This window comes from Homarus americanus, unplaced genomic scaffold (assembly GCF_018991925.1).
Source record: "Homarus americanus isolate GMGI-L3 unplaced genomic scaffold, GMGI_Hamer_2.0 scaffold8392, whole genome shotgun sequence".
NCBI lineage: Eukaryota > Metazoa > Arthropoda > Malacostraca > Decapoda > Nephropidae > Homarus > Homarus americanus.
In genome coordinates, this window is record NW_024740655.1 from 1484069 (window position 1) to 1500917 (window position 16849).

At 47.0% G+C, this 16849-nt stretch overlaps 1 protein-coding gene across 5 annotated transcripts in view; it reads left to right on the forward strand.

Annotated features, from left to right (window-relative positions):
* LOC121875493 (latrophilin Cirl-like) overlaps positions 1 to 16849 on the forward strand; it is a 192061-nt gene that overhangs the window by 163335 nt on the left and 11877 nt on the right. For all 5 annotated transcript variants that reach the window (XM_042380059.1, XM_042380061.1, XM_042380060.1 and 2 more), the window contains exons 4-5: positions 7462 to 7651; positions 14883 to 14989. In XM_042380059.1, the coding sequence (XP_042235993.1) occupies positions 7462 to 7651; positions 14883 to 14989 (297 nt within the window). The remainder of the gene's footprint in view (positions 1 to 7461; positions 7652 to 14882; positions 14990 to 16849) is intronic.

Here is a 16849-nt window from a genome sequence, read left to right on the forward strand (position 1 = left end):
AGTAGGAGAGGACACCCGACACATCATCCCTCATGCCAGAGGCACTGAAGAAGTGACTGGCTACTTCTATTCAGTGGATCTCACTGTTTGAGTTGTTTACTTTTCTCCCTCATGATCTTGTCTCGCATCATACATTCCTTTCTCTATCTCATGGACATCAATGTAACTCACCATACATCCCAGCCTCAGTGGTGCCGTATATCCCTGACTCACTGGCATATACAGTACCTCATTTCTGCTTAATTAGTGGGCAGGATTTCCAACCCACTGAGCTGGATATTGATAAAGGGATGTTCTCATAGTGTGGTGCTCATTCTTGTAAGCGTCAACACTTGTATCTCAAAACACATTTATAGATTTTGTTAGTGTGGGTATTGATTACTTGAACCTGTTTCGCTTGGATTACCACAATATGATGGTCATGTTTCGGGCCCTTCCACCCACACCTTAATTCAGTCCTTCACCCACAACCTCTCTCACAACTCCGCCCACAATCTCCCATACATCACCCACAACCTCTCTCACAACTCCGCCCACAATCTCACCTACGCCTCCACCCAGGTGCAGGGAACCAAAAGAGGATGGGAAATAGGGGTTTGGTGTATGAAAAGGGGGAGGGAGTGAGGGAGGGTAGTGGTGGTCCTTTAGCGGTGGGTGGGCGGGTAGACGCTCTGGAGGCCCTCAAGCACTCACTGCGCCCACTGTAATTACACGGTCTATTGTTTTAATTATTCATAAAGTACACATACCATTTTTGCTTGAGGAATGGCAGGCGGGGCAGCGAACGTACGTACGTACGTACGTACGTGTGTGTGTGTGTGTGTGTGTGTGTGTGTGTCTGTGTGTGTGTGTGTGTGTTATTAATGCGTCCGTAAAATGCGTGCGTGCGTCTAATAAATGTAAAAGAAATATTTGATTCTTTGAATCAATACTTTCCTCTCTCCTCACATTTCTATCACTGCCTGTCGTTCTCAGTTGCCCCCTGCCCACCCAAAAGCACATTGCTGATCTGCTCATCGTCGACTTCGCCTGACACACTATCCCCCCCTCGCTCTGAGTATACACCTGTTTTAAATAGCCCCCCTCCTCCTCCTCCTCCTCTGTAGTCCTATTCTCTTGGTCCACTATTTTATGGGCCTCTAAGCCTTAATGCCTGCTACGTCTTTATGCGCTGACATGTCGACCACGCCCTTTGGTATTAAACTTACCCCACGCCCATATCCCGTGCCAGTGTGCCCGATCCATATCCTACGCACGCCCACATCCCAGGCCCATGTCCCAGGCCCATCTTTCACACCCACATGCCACGCCCATTTGCCGTCACCATATCCCATGTTCATATCTCATGCCCACACCCCATATCTTACGCCCATACCGCACACCAGCAGCCCACACCGCACATCAACACCCCACGCCCACACCCCACGGCCATATCCCACTACCATTTATCGTCAGGTCCGCCCAGGATCTGGAGGGAGAGAAACGGTCTCCGACAGAATATTTTAATACCATTACAATCTCCGCCGGTTCAATTTACAGTAGACATGTGGCTTCCTCGCGCGACCGAATATTTAAATATTAATGTGTAGTCAGGAGATTCAGTTTCCCGTAGGGGTGATGAGGTTGGTCTCTGGAGTCCTCTTGTTTGATCTCCGGGGCCTTCTGTGATGAGTGGTCTCCGGGGCCTTCTGTGATGAGTGGTCTCCGGGGCCTTCTGTGATGAGTGGTCTCCGGGGCCTTCTGTGATGAGTGGTCTCCGGGGCCTTCTGTGATGAGTGGTCTCCGGGGCCGTCTGTGATGAGTGGTCTCCATGGATCTTTCGTGAAGAGTGTTGTTCTCTGAGGTGCGGTCCAGTCGGTACTCCTTCCGGATACTGCAAAGACAGAATGGCTGGCCCGTGAGTATTGCAAGACCTGTGGACGGGGTTGTTATAGTGGATGGTGAGAGCGCGGACGTTCTTCTCCCCTTCTTTTTACTGAAAACTTTACTATTCTCGTTAGTTTTATGGAATAGATATTAAAGTACATTTGTACCTTGAATGTGATTCATTTTTATGTGAGCTCGGTTTGTATGTGAGGAGATCAAAAGTACGTCAGTGTACAATGTTTGTATATAATGTATAGCGTTGTGTGTATCAGTTAAGGTTTATACAATAATCAAAATGTACTTTCACTTCACCTGTGATTAATCACAGGAAGACATAACTGATATAAGAATGATTTGTGTGTCGTTTCAACAGAATAATGTCTACACAGGGAAGTATACAGACATGTAAGTCACTCATAAAAGTTCGTGGGGGTCTCCGTGGGTGTGTGTGTGTGTGTGTGTGTGTGTGTGTGTGTGTGTGTGTGTGTGTGTGTGTGTGTGTGTGTGTGTGTGTGTGTGTGTGTGTGTGTGTGTGTGTGTCACATCGCTATACACAGACTTGCCGTCCAGTAAGAGGTGAGGGACTGGACTGGCCCACACACACACACACACACACACACACACACACACACACACACACACGGACCCCCACGAACTCTCATGAGTGACTGTACTGTACGTACACATACAAGTGTACAGACATGTTCCGTCCACTACGGAGACATCTAACTACCGTGTTGTAGCGTGAAGTAGTATGGGTGTGGCCGCCTGAGGCTGTATCGTGTAATAATGTACTGTCAGGTGTGTGCCTAGCCTGACCGATTTAATTTGTAGAGAAGTAAAGTTGATAGATGGTTACGTTGACTAGACTGATCTTGTTCCAGTTTTTTTTTACTAGTTTTTACTGTTAATGAATAAATACCCCAAACAACAACATTCGAGTATTCTTAATTTATCTTCATATTCGTTTTACCTTACACTTTCACATTGCTAACACCACTATGGATGTTAGTGTCAAGACCTGCGCCGCCGCACCTTCCACCCGCCACACTATACCTGGGCCATAAATCCCAGGTGTGTGTGGGGGGGGCAGGGAGAGGATGGTGAGGAGGAGGGAGGCAGGAGGCGCTGGCCGGGGAAGTCATTACCTTCACCTCACGACAGTAATCCCAACATGCCATAGAAAATTACCTCCACGATATGTGCTCCCCATCACCCCTTGAGAACCTTAATATAATACTGCACCAATAAAAATCGTAACTTATTTATCATAGAACATAGACCGGGCTACTCTCTCTCTCTCGAGGAATCTCATGCTGGGGAGAAGACGTTTGTGGCTTACTTATGAAGACACATGAAAGGAAGTAGACGTAGCGATGTCCCGGGGGAAATAACACATGCAGGATGGGCTGTGTGTCCGGCGTGATCCTTGGAATGATATAAAATTCCCCCGGGTGAGAGGACGGGCTGACGCAGGTGAAGTTTAAGTCCACGGAGAGCCCACACCACCTCCCTCACCACTACCACCACCTTATACACCACTTTCCTCACCACTACCACCACCTTATACACCACTTTCCTCACCATCACTAATTTAAGGTACACACCACACCCCACTACCACCACTACCACCTTAGAGGTTGTTCAACTTGCACCACCACCAATCTTATACACCACATACAATTCCCCTCACTACTACCACCACACCTGAGGCACCACCTCACCACCACCACCATACACACCACCCCACTCACCACCACACACCTTATACACCACCCCACCACCACCACCTGAGCACACCACACCTCCCTCATCACTACCACCACCTTATACACCACTTCACCACTACCTCCTTATACACCACAATTCCCCACCACCACCTCCTTATACACCCACCTCCCTTCACCACTGCCACCACCTTATACACCACCTCACCACCACCACCCACCCACACCACCTCCCCACCACTACCACCACCTTATACACCACCTCCCCACCACCACCAACACCCTATACACACCACACCCCCACCACCACCACCACCCATATACACCACCACCACCTTATACAATCAACCCCCACCACAACCATATCACCACTTTATACACCACCTCCCTCACACCTTAGAGCACCACCACCAATTTAACTTAATCCTAAATCAACACACAACCATACTGGGCAGTCTTTTCAACCACCACACCCTCATCTCAAAACAGAAAGGAGAGCAGTTCACGTTAGAGGAGCAAACCTGAGACACCCCACCCCCACCCCCCACCCCACACACACACTCCAGTAGACGACAATCTGCGGAATCCGTGGTTGACCGCCGGGGAGTGCCACCACCAGTGTTGAACAAAGCGCTGCTGAGGTCGTGTTTTGGCAGCCTCAACCCCGGCATGGCACTCACCAGCCCTGTCTCCTTTACCCGATAATGTTGTCATTACTCGTTGAGAGCCTGACCCTGCCCCCACCCCCCTTGATGCTAGCCGTGGTTTTAAGTGTTCTCGGGGTAAATGATGTTTATATAATTATCCCTTGTTTTTGCTGATGGTATCTTAAAGCTTTTGTATGTGTTTTTTTTTTCTTTGAGAATGGGAGGAGTGAATGATATTGTTTACATTATCGGAGTCGTGTGTGTGTGTGTGTGTATGTGTGTGTGTGTGACCACCCACCTAGCCACTTGGTGACACTGAGGGGCTAGTGCCACCCGCGTGCCTGGGGGCCACTACTGGTAGAGGGTGCCAGGTGTTTCGGGCAACAATTTAGTAAAGGGTTAGAATCAATCACGACCAGACATTAGTGCAAGCTCGGAATCCCTGAGTGTACTTATCTACTTGTTATTGTACCGTCACCCAGCGTTTTTAGTGTTTATATTTGTGTATGTATGTATGTATGTATGTATGTATGTATATATGTGTGTGTGTGTGTGTGTGTGTATCCCTGTTGAAGAAGATATATTAAGCTATCGCTCGCCGGCATCAGAATATTGGCAAAATAGATCCTTTTACCCAGAATAAGCCTAGACTCCCACCCCCACAACTCCCAGGGAAAATCCCCTAAAATCTTGGTAATAATAATAAAAAAAAAACTCTAATCCTTCCCGCTTTCTCGCTGAGTCGGTCGCCAGCCGAAGCCTCTTTGATTTCCGATACGCCGGCTTGCGGAATTGAGTCCCACCTCGAAGCGGGATTGGCTAGTGTTGCACTGTTGACACTCTGGGGGGGGGCTGGGCCTGGTCGGGATGGGCCTGGTGGCTTTGATCAGCGGCCAGCTGGGTTTATCTCAGGCTGCCCCTCCTCACCCACGCCCACCACCAGCGTAATTGAGCTAATGGCTCCCACCAGATTGCCCCCGATTCTCTCACCCCATTTATATCGTACTTCTCTCCCTCCCCCTCAATTGACCTCTCTCTCTGTCTGTCTGTCTGTCTGTCTATCTATCTATATATATATATATATATATATATATATATATATATATATATATATATATATATATATATATATATATATATCTATCTTTCTTTTAAATCAGTTAGTATTGTCTCATTCAATTCCTTCACTCAATATTTTCCTCTCGCTTTCCCCCGTACCTCCCCCACACACCGCTGTCACTGTATCTAACATGTCATTTATATCCATTGAATATTTTCACCCTTTGCTGCTGTACTTTTCGGCAAACTGTTATTATTTTTATTACTACATATCATTATCGTTCCTTTTACCCATTACCCATCCCCCCCTCCTCCCAACACACACACACACCTCCTTCATCGTCCCCTCTGCCTCCGCCCTCCCCTCCCTCCGAGCAGCGTCCGTCCGGCCCTTAACACGCCCCCGTCATGTTTTTCTAAGTGTTCCTCCTGGGTTAACACTACGTCCCCCATTGTTTACTTCTCCCGGGCGTAGCGGCGGTCGGCCCCTGGGAGGCATTACGCTAACATATCGCCGCCATCGTTCACGTATTGTCTCTCGCCCGTTTCACTGACCACTTGTTAATTGAAGGGGATTTGTCCGTGTGGTTCCCCTGCCCACCTCTTCCTGCAGGTGCGTCACACACACACATCTCTCAGGGTAAGTCTACACACTGTTAGGTTTTAGTTGATGTGCCATTTTCCCATTACTTTCCCTAGACCAATATCAAGGACAAATTATTAGCCATCAATGGTAAATTTCTTGAATATGTAAGACTATTTCTCCTTGTAAATCCTAAACACCGACCTCCTCCTTTTTTTATCCCAGGCCTTTGACAGTGTAGATGAAGGGTCTCTTGCAATATTTTCGATAGCTGGCTGAAATTTCCTTGTCCATATCATTTGTCAGGTGGTGAGGGCGGCCTGGCACTGAGTGATGGTGTCTAGCTCCGCCACCATTCATCACAACATGTTGCCACTCACTCCCTTACTATAATAAGCTTTTCCACCAGCCTGCTGCTGCAGCTCTTTCCAGCCTCGGACCTTTCTTTGGATCACCTGAAGATTAATCCCCAGCGTATTTCAACCTTTGAATTGATCATCCTTACGCTAATCTAATCTAGTCTAATTTTATCTAAGCTGACCCCCAAGAGTAGCGTTAGGGTGTATAATCATTGTGAAATAAACTGGGGTTCATAATATTCATGGGACCCCTTTCTTCTAGATGTTGTTGATCTTACAGGATAGGTTTCGATTTTTTGGTCATTCTTGAAGACTTTTGTAGCTCTTCTGGATTTTGCCTCCATCTTCTCGGACTGTTGCTGGTGGTCCAGAATGGCCCAGTATTTCCATTTCTATCTTTCCAGACCGTGGACATTTCTTTATCGTCCAGACTTATACAACTCTTAAAAGTTTCTTTCCATTCTTCCAGGTGCCTCAGGTCTCGCTATAGGCTCAGCCGAGTCAACACGGTTTTGTTGTTCCTCCAGCAGTAACTATAGACTAACTGTGTAGAGGTCGTCACTGACCACTGTGAGGAGGAAAACTGTTTAAAGATGATGTTAACGTTGGTGTGTACATGGCACTAGTTATCTTGCCTGTTTCTGGTTCATTTCCTTGTTTGTTATTGGCATCTACCTGAACTACTTAAGTTTCATTTTTGGATTTTTTCTTTTTAAGAGTAGCTCGCTACTTACAGGATACTGTGTTGTTAAGTATAGTGAAGTAGCGTTTACCTGGAGTTTAGCCGAAGTTCACCCATTAACTAGAGTTTACTTGGAAATTTACCTGAGGTTTATTTGATATTAAGTTGTTTACCTGAACTTTGTTTGGGGATTACTGTATATTGTTACGTGTATATATATATATATATATATATATATATATATATATATATATATATATATATATATATATATATATATATATATATATATATATATATATATATATGTATGTATGTATATATATACTTTCAACACAAGGAAATAAAATTCATTGCTCTTCTTGTTAGGAATGATTAATAGTATTCTAAAATTAAGGAAAAATGCATTAACAATATTGAGTGTAAGAAATGACAAATTTATCACACACATATATGTATAGTTCAATAAATAACTAATCATACTCTTAAGATTAATTAAATAAGACTGTTGGTGACGTATCTTGTCTTGTGTTTGCAGGTCAGCCGTACAGGACGGCGTACGCGTGTGAGGGGACGACGCTGAGCATCGACTGCACCCCCGGCAACGTGATCAACGTGATCAGGGCCAACTATGGCCGCTTCTCCATCACCATCTGTAACGCCCACGGCAACACAGAGTGGTCTGTCAACTGCCAGAGTCCCAGGACCCACCGAGTCTTGGCTGAGAGGTGAGCCGGGTGTTCATCTGCCTGCTGCAGGTGTTGCTGACGAAGACACACATCCTCTTGTGATACTGTGTGTGTGTGTGTGTGTGTGTGTGTGTGTGTGTGTGTGTGTGTGTGTGTGTATGTGTGTCATGCCTTCTTTATGTATGTACAGTTGCAGACTTAATTCGCTCCACACTTTTAACAATATCTGGCATGTATTGGAGGAGCAGATAGGTAGGTAGGGAGGGAGTATTATTTTAACACGTTACTCACATTTATCTTAGTATTGTACAGAATGTTTTAACTTTATTCTGACGTAATTTATAATGTTAATCAGCCTTCACCAGTTATAAACCATTCACATGTCTGATCCTCAAGTTGATGCCAGATATTGCAAAGTGTTACTGGACCTTTGACTGTTTATTTAGCCAGAAACGTAGCCATGGTCATTGAGCAATAGTGATAATAGTAACGTGTCTGAACCTATCAATAGACGTACCTCATGAAGAAACACCTGACAAAATAAAGTTACTTTGAAATAATTGAATATCATGAAATAATTAAATAACATACTTGGTTTATAGCAAATACGTACTAACCAACTGGGACTCATTCATTAACAAAAGTAGGTTTATTTTTTTTAGCTGTAAGGAGAAATAAAACTAGGTTAGGTTAGGTTTCATTCCGAGTGTAGCGTTTTCTTTAAGGGTGTGAGACAAAGTATTTGCAATAAAGATGTAATAAGATGAAGGAATTAAAAGAATGACTTGCCTGTGTGGGTGAGAATTGTGGGTCAGAAAGCAGAGCAGGATGGAGGGAGAGAAGGAGGAGTGACAGGGAGGTTCAGGGAGAATAGGTGGAGTAGGAGGAAGGTGCAGGGAGAGCAGGAGGAGGTTTCAGGGTCGTGAGGGCTCCCGTCAGGAGGTCGTGGGCCTCCCTTATGGCTCTCAGGGGCGTCGTCATTGGATTTAAGGACCACTAGGCAGACCCGACCCATCGTCCAAATTGTGATGGCTTCTTAAAGCACTAGGCAGGATGTGGATGTGCTGCTTAAGTCTCCTTCTAGATGGAAACGTTGCGAAGAGATGAGGGTTTTTTCAGATTTCGTGACTGTAAAAGTTTTCCAGGCGTAAAAAAAAGAGGTAAAGTAGATTAATCTGGAGGTGGTGATGCCGGGCGAGTGAGAATGTTTATCAGAGTAGTGTTGGGGAGGTTGGGTGGATGTCGGAGGAGTGGTGTGTAGCCTCCTAAGTGTCTCCTAGAGGGTGAGTTCTTCTCCTCCCTTGCTCCCCCCCCCCCTACTTCTCCCGCGGGTGAGTTATGGTGGGCGGGGGGCGTGATGGAGATGCACGACCCTCGGGGGAATGGCACCCCACCCCCGTCCCAGTCCAGCTTCTCCCGTCCCACCCTATCTCCTCCTCTTCTCCTTCTCTTTTCTCCTCCTCCTCTTCCCAACCTCACAGGGAGAGGCTTCCCCCACTTGTTGCCGGAAAGTAATGCGTGGCGACTTCCTTCTCCTCCCCCCGTCTCCACCTCTCACACACCTACACCTCTCCCTTCCTCCTCTCTGACCACATCCTCCTCTCTCCTATGCATACCTTGAGACTGTCCATCTCCCAGAGGACTCACCTGCACCATCACCACTTACACCAACACCTGCACCACCTGCACCAACACCATCTACACCACCATCACTTGCACCTATACCACCACCAGTTGCACCATCGTCACCATCACCGCTCCCTCCCTCTTCGTCAGCTGGTAGTATCGTTCTCACAATCAAAGACCAACATGGACCAGACACTACCACCAATATCGTTGATATAATTTAAGAGAATTATGATAAATTCCTCCTGGTGGATCAGAAAGTGGATCAAGTGTGGGTCGAGGATCAGGAGGGGCTCTGAGGGCTTATCGCCGCCTTGGGATATTATCACGGGGGCGAGCAGTAGGGGGCGATGCTCCCTGGGCGAGGTGGGGGAGGGGAAGAGGGCTAAGGAAGAAGTGAAAAAAGAAAGAAGAACCAAGGAGGAGAAGGAAGGAGGAATTGAAGTAAAGATAATTTTATTCCTGGAAGTGTAGATGGGGGAAGGAGGGAGGAGGTTCAATAGTCGACAGTATAACACGAGATGCGTCATATATTCCTGGAGGGTGTTGAGGGCAGGTGGTAGGGAGGGAGGGAGGGACACATGCACCACTCTCTTGGTCGCGCTTCGAAAACAAATTATATTAAGGAAATCAAGGTTTGTTGTGTTCACTGGTCCAACACCCCGACCGTCAGTCAGGGATGATGGCCGTAATGGGTTTTTTTCCGCGAAGGAGGAGAGGGATGGTGTGGGGGTTAGGTACTGATCAATGAAAAATGTTCCATTCACGCCAAGAAGATGGTTCCACGTACCCCCGGTGGTGTATCTGACGCACCGAGAAAATCTGCTTCAAATACATAAAACAACATTATTGGCAGCCAAGGAAATGTGCATCAATGTTCCGAGTTGCTGACTGGTCAAGGGAAATGTGGACACCAGTGTGACAGATGCAGCATGAAGATGGAGCAATTATCTTCTACATGCCTAACTTAATCAAACCAAACCATATAGATTTAATGTTCCTGAGATGCTAAATGAAGTCCTTCTAGATGTAAAAGGAAGAGTTTTCCAGTTCTACACTATATTTATCTCATGCAGAGGAAGCAAGTTTTTTGGTGTACCAGATAAGAGTGTTCCAGAAGCACCAGGCCGAGGTCGTCCAGGTGCACCGAACACTGACCAGATTGTTTGAATTCTCGTCCAGAAGATAACAAAGAGAAAACGTTCCTGGTACAATGAGGGTTGTGTTCATGGTGATCCAACGCAAAATCATTCCAGGGCCACGAAGCAGTGTCTTCCTGGCGCATCAAGCTAAGAACGTTCCCGCGCATCAGGTGGAGAACGTTTCAGGCGCACCAAGCAGAACAGACACCATCCCCCTCCTGATCTTCCGTGCCTCACTTCCCCGTCCATTATTTAAATTTCTGACGAAGCGGTGCGTCGATGCTTATTTGCACAATTATAGTCCATCAAGTTAACACCGAGCCTTCACTGACGATAAACATCGGCCGGGCAAGAGCCACGACGCGCCGGGATCACTCCCCCTCAAATTGGTAATATTATGCTTGTCGCCCGCAGGGGTGTGTGTCCGGGGCGGGCAGTGGCGGGCTGTGGTAGCAATTGAGGGGATGTGAGTGGGTAGTGGCAGCTAGGCAGGGGGCAGTGGCAGGAGATATGAGGGTATTGACGGACAGTTTTGGAGTATTGGAAGGCAATAATAGCCAGTTTAGGGTATTAGGGGGAGTAGGTAGTAGTGGGGCAGCGGACAGTAGACAGGTGTAGCAACTGAGTATTTTCATGGGAATTTAAGGGTTACTGTCCTGGTATTTCCGGGATAGCAAGTATTGGAGGGACAGTAGCCAGATGTTGTATGACAGTGACGAGGAAATCTAGCTTCACGAAAGTGGATGGTTACATACGAAGGAATTAGGGCGGTGAAGTGGTGAGGATAGTGGAGGGATATTGGCGGGGTGAAAAAATGTACAGTAAGGGTAGTGGTAATGGCTTAATAGTAAAAGGAGTGGGTAGGGAGGGGATATTCACACACACACACACACACACACACACAGGGGCGCCCCCAGCCGTTAAGTAGATAAAGTAGATATCCCTCTTACCGGCTCTCCACTCCCCCTGACGTCCTTGCTGGATCATCCTGTACGTCCCTAGTGGGTCCCGCGGGTCACATCCATGTTCTGGCGGGTCACATCCATGTTCTGGCGGGTCACACACACACACACACACACACACGTCCCCGAACATTTTATTTTTCCCAAACTTTGGATTTTTAAAGTGACTCGTTTTAAGCCTTGTCAGATCTACTATTGATGAAGATCCCCAGGTGTTTTCAGAATCATTTAGGTCAACGTCAAAGTCTTAACATGGCTCGTTTAGGGAGAGAGTTAAGGTCTGTTAAAGGTTCACACCAGAGAACGAGGGAGGAGGTACTGTTTCCTCACGACGGACCACAACACCTGACCAAAGGCCAGAGTGGGGGATGGGGAAGGGGGGGGGACACTACCGTCGATGTGCTGATGTTGTCGAAAATCTCTCCCCTGAACCGCAACAACAAAATAAACAAAGTTGACCAAAACACAACAGCGTATCATTGGTTGTGATAAGAAACACCTTTAAGTCAATAACACAAACCTTACCGCGAGAAATATTACTTTTATCTGTCTAGTTTATCTACGTCAATGTTTCATCAGTGCTGGATATATTTTGATTAACAGTCAGTGATCATCTAGCGTGTAGTGTGTGTGTGTGTGTGTGTGTGTGTGTGTTATGATGATGGAAGGAGCCTTTCTAGTTAACACGAATCACCATTACGTTAGGAGTATGTGATTGAAATTGACTGAGTTGACTTTTATTGTTGCTGACCATGAGAAGATTTTCATTGGTCTTGCTCCTCCTCCCACACCTTACAGTGTACATGTGTTGTGTCTTGTCCTGTTTTTTTTATTCACTCTTGGTTATATTTTAGTTTAAGTTCTTTTTCATTACATGGCATATTTTTTGGGCCTATTTTCTTATTATTTTGTCAATTTCAGTTATCAATTTTTCCTTTTACAGTACAGTTAATATTATTGATTTACTTTACACTGAGTTTCTTTAAACAAAAATACTTATTTACCTTAATTTTTTATGCTAGATTATTGTATTAAACCCAAAGTGGCTTAAGAGTTTATTTTTACCATAAGTTAAAATTAAGTGGTTTTATGAATTAAATAAACAAGGGAAACGTCAGAGGTAAAGTATGAGTGTATTTTGTTCTTACTAAGAGGGGAGCAGTGCTAGCAAGTGTTACGACAAAGTGTTAAAGTAGGGAGTAAGAGTGTGAGGAAGTGTTTACTAAAGAGAAAGGCACTTCAGGTGTAGAATAAGATATGCTCTGTGACTTAAATGCCATCTTTCAAACTCATGTACTGAGTCACTTGTCGCCGAGGTAAACTCCACCACACCCCCTGGCTCATTCATTCCCAGGCTGTGGCTTCATTAACGCAGCACTTTATAGCTGTTTCACTAGCGTAGCAGCCCATCGGTTAACGCAGCCGATGGGTTCACTAAACATGGAATGGGTTCTTCTGGTGACTGCGTAGATACAAACTAACCCTCTAACTGAACACCGATGAATAATATATCACCCGAGTGTCACAGTGTCAGATCGCCAGTAGTTTGTCCCCTCGGAAGATTTCGAATACAGTGTACATTGGATGGAGGACACTGCCGTTTAACTTGTTTGGTAACCCGTAATATCCCCTTCTTTTCTAGTTATTAGTCATTTCCCTTTGTTTGTTCCTTTATTTATACTTTATTTTCCTTCCTTATTTGTGTTCTTTGGCGGGTAGCGTTGCTCTCAGCTAAAGACGGTGCGTTGAGTTGACTTGCGACAATGACGCCGCGCCTCCCTCGATCCTATCGCTGATTTACGACAAAATAGTCTGGTATTTGGACATTTTACACGAACAATTATCTTCTTTTAAAATAGTTTATGGCGTCATAATCCCCCCCGACGGACGTGGAGGTATCGGGACATAAACACGGAGATGAAGGCGCCCATCCAGAGGATCTTCTACAGAGTTGTAAATTTCGACGAGATGAGTTTTGTACGTGGTTTAATCTGCAGTAATGTTATAGTGACGCCTCCGCCCTCTCCCCTATTGTCCCGGGACGCCTCCACACACCCCACCACCTCCTCCACCAGAAGGGCATATAGGGGTGGAGCAGGAGAGGATGATGAAACAGATAAGGGAAGAGATTGAGAAACGAGAGGAAAGATGAGAGAAAGATTGAGGAAAACAGAAGTAAAGGATAAGCTGGATAAGGAAGAGCAGGAACAATGGAAATTATAAAACAGCTGAAGTAGTAAAAATAAAAAAGAATAATGGAAGAGGTTGAGAAGAGCAGGAGATAAGAAAATAGGCAAAAGAAAGAGGACAGGGGTACAGGAGGAAAATTAGGGGAGAAAATGGAGAATAATAATGGCAGGAGGAGGAGAAAACGGAGAGGGAGAGAGAAAAAATGAAGGCTGTATATTAGTGAGGCGTGTTTAGTGGCCCAGGGACGGGTGAGGAAAATGTGTGACTGTGATGGAAGACGTTATCGTGATAAAGATCTTGATCTGATCAAAAGCGAAAAGGAAGAAGATGTGGGGGAGGAGGAGGAGGTATGTAGTACACAGGGGATAGGAGGAGAGGAGGCTGGAGAGAGCGTGAGGTGATCCACCGAGTTAATTGTCTCGCCAAAGGTGTGTGGAGCCGACACCATTATGGGGCCCCTCCTCACCTCCCTCGTCCATCCCTCTCATTATCTCTATCTCTGTTTCTCTCTTTTATCTCATTCTCTGCGGTTTTCTTAACATTCAGCACTTCACTCTAGACATCTATATCCCTACAAATGATCGCGTTCCTTGTCGTAAATAGTCTTTAATAACTATAATGGATTATCATATATTAATTTAATATTCTCCAAGGCCCCAGCATCTAATAAGCCCCCCGTTTATTTCCTCTAAGTTGCATGCAAGTCTCGTACATCTGGCAGGGCGGGCCGTCTAGCCCCGCCCCCTGGACGCCAGCTGGGATGATGGCCCATTATTAAAACTTCACTATTTAAGATGAACGTTTCGTCCACCTCTATCGCCCCCCTGGACAATTTACGAGACTATATCATTACAGATTTATATACTGGCCGTAGTAAAGGTTAATTCTGGACATTCACGTTGGTGTGGGGGATGAGGGAGAGGACCGGCCCGATGTTAAGCTCAGACCTCGCACCTTCCCCGCCACGACCAACACTACCTTATCGCTACAATCACGCTCTCCCCATCCTTATCAATCCTTCGCTGTCCTTAATCCTACACTCCAGACCCTGGGACGCGACGAGCTACCACTTCTACCTACTGCGACTGACACGTCTGTTGATACTACCGACCGCATTGCCCCGCGCTCACACTACACGTTTACGCCCACGTTTAGTATACGTATCCCTGTCGGAGGTGATTAGGTTTAATCCGAGATATACAAATTATGACCGTAAGGAATCTGTCGTATATAAGGTAAGTATCAAGGTGTAACAACCAAAGTAACGTGTAGCGTAATCTAACTAACATGACTAACCCGGGTGATGGTAGCATAGTATCTGAAGGTGTGTGTGTCTTCCCCCCTCACAAGCTGCTCTGGAAAGCCCTCATGTACCATCGAGGCCAACACTGCCCGGTTTGGCGACGGCTGCCATGGTACCCACAAGTACCTGGAGGCCCACTACCAGTGCAAGACAGGTAAAACTAGTTATTTACTAATACTGTAGCGGCTACAGGTGGTGGTGCCTGCCGCTGTGGTTGGGTGGAGACACTCGCCTTAATTATTGTATTCCGTTCTGTTCCTGCATGCGGGTCTTAATATATCTCTGTGTACTGGACCTTTGTTGTTGTTTATTTATTTATTTATCATAGTAACTTAGCATGGAGAGTTGGGATAAGAAATGAACCTTGGGATTATTTTGATTGGTTGTATTGGTCTACTGGCCGTCAAATACCTTGGGAGAGACTTGGTATAAACTAGTCGGTACTCTGGCTTCTTGCTCCTCCTTTCTTCTCTCTCCTATCTTCCTCGTGTCTTGTTTGTTCTTCTCTTTTGTCATATATTTCTCTGTTATCTTTATCTTCCCTTTTCATTCTTTCCTTTCATTTCATACTGTCTTTCCTTGTACTTTGCCTTCCTGATTTTTTTCCCTCCCTCCTTCTTGTCCTTTAAAATTTCTTCTTCCTCCGCCTCGTCTCCTCCCCCCCACCTCCCCACTTCCCCTCTCCTCCTTCCACTTTCCATTCATCTCCTTCCACCTTCTCCTCCTCTTTCCACCGTCTCCCCACTTCTCTACTCCCTCGACTTTCCTTCCATTCCTTTCCTCTCTTTTCTGTCTACTTCCCCTCCCACCCTTCCACCTCCCCTCATATCCCTCCACCCTCCCCCCTCTCATCCCCCCACCTCTCATCCTTCCACCTCCTCTCATCCTTCCACCTCCCCCCAAGTATCCCTCCACCTCCCTCTCATCCCCACCTCCCCTCGCATCCCCACTCTCTCATCCCCCACCTCTCCCCCTCACATTCCCCCCACCTCCCCCACATTACCCCACCTCCTCACACATCTCTTGCACCTCCCCTCACATTCCCCACCTCCCTCCTCATCTCCCACCTCCCCCTGCATTCCCCACCTCCTCATCCCCAAACTCCCTCGCATTCCCCCACCTCCCCCTCTCATCCCCCACCTCCCTCCTCATCCCCCTCCCTCCCATCCCCCACCTCCCCCTCTCATCCCCCAACCTTCCCTCGCATTCCCTTACCTCCCCTCTCATCCCCTTTACCTCCCTCTCATCCCCCCACCTCCCCTCCCATCCCCCCACCTCCCTCTCACATCTCCCAACCTCCTCGCATTCTCTTACCCTCTCATCCCCCACCCCTCGCACCCCCACCTCCTCCTCATCCCCACCTCCTCGCATTCCCACCTCCCTCTCATCCCCCACCCCCCCTCTCATCCCACCTCCCTCCTCATCCCCCACCTCCCCTCGCATTCCCTGGCCTCCCCCTCTCATCCCCCCACCTCCCCCCTCGCATTCCCTTTACCTCCCTCTCATCCCCCACTCCCTCCTCTCATCCTTCCACCTCCCTCTCATATCCCTCCACCTCCTCTCATCCTTCCACCTCCCTCTCATCCCTCCACCTCCCCTCTCATCCTTCCACCTCCCCTCTCATCCCCCACCTCCCCCATTCAGTCTCAGTGTGGTGTTAGTTTCTCTCTCCCTCAAACATTCCCGTTATATCATTTAGCTGTAGAGGCAAACTGTAATGTCATTAAGAGTGCATCAAAACGGAGCTGCCACGACGTAAACTTTGCAGGCCGCAGTGCCATTTACATGTTAATATGGCACCGCGCACCGTCCCCCTCCCTCCCTTCCTCTTACCCCCATCCCCTGAGACTGACACTCCTCCTTTCCTCCCTCCCCTGATATTGATACTCCTCCCTTGCTTCCACAGAGCACCTAGGCCTGGGAAAGCCTATTCCTGCCTCGCCATCTCCTACCCCTTACCTATTTCCTATTCCCCCTAATATACCTAATAACCCAGGCCTATAGCACTCCCCCT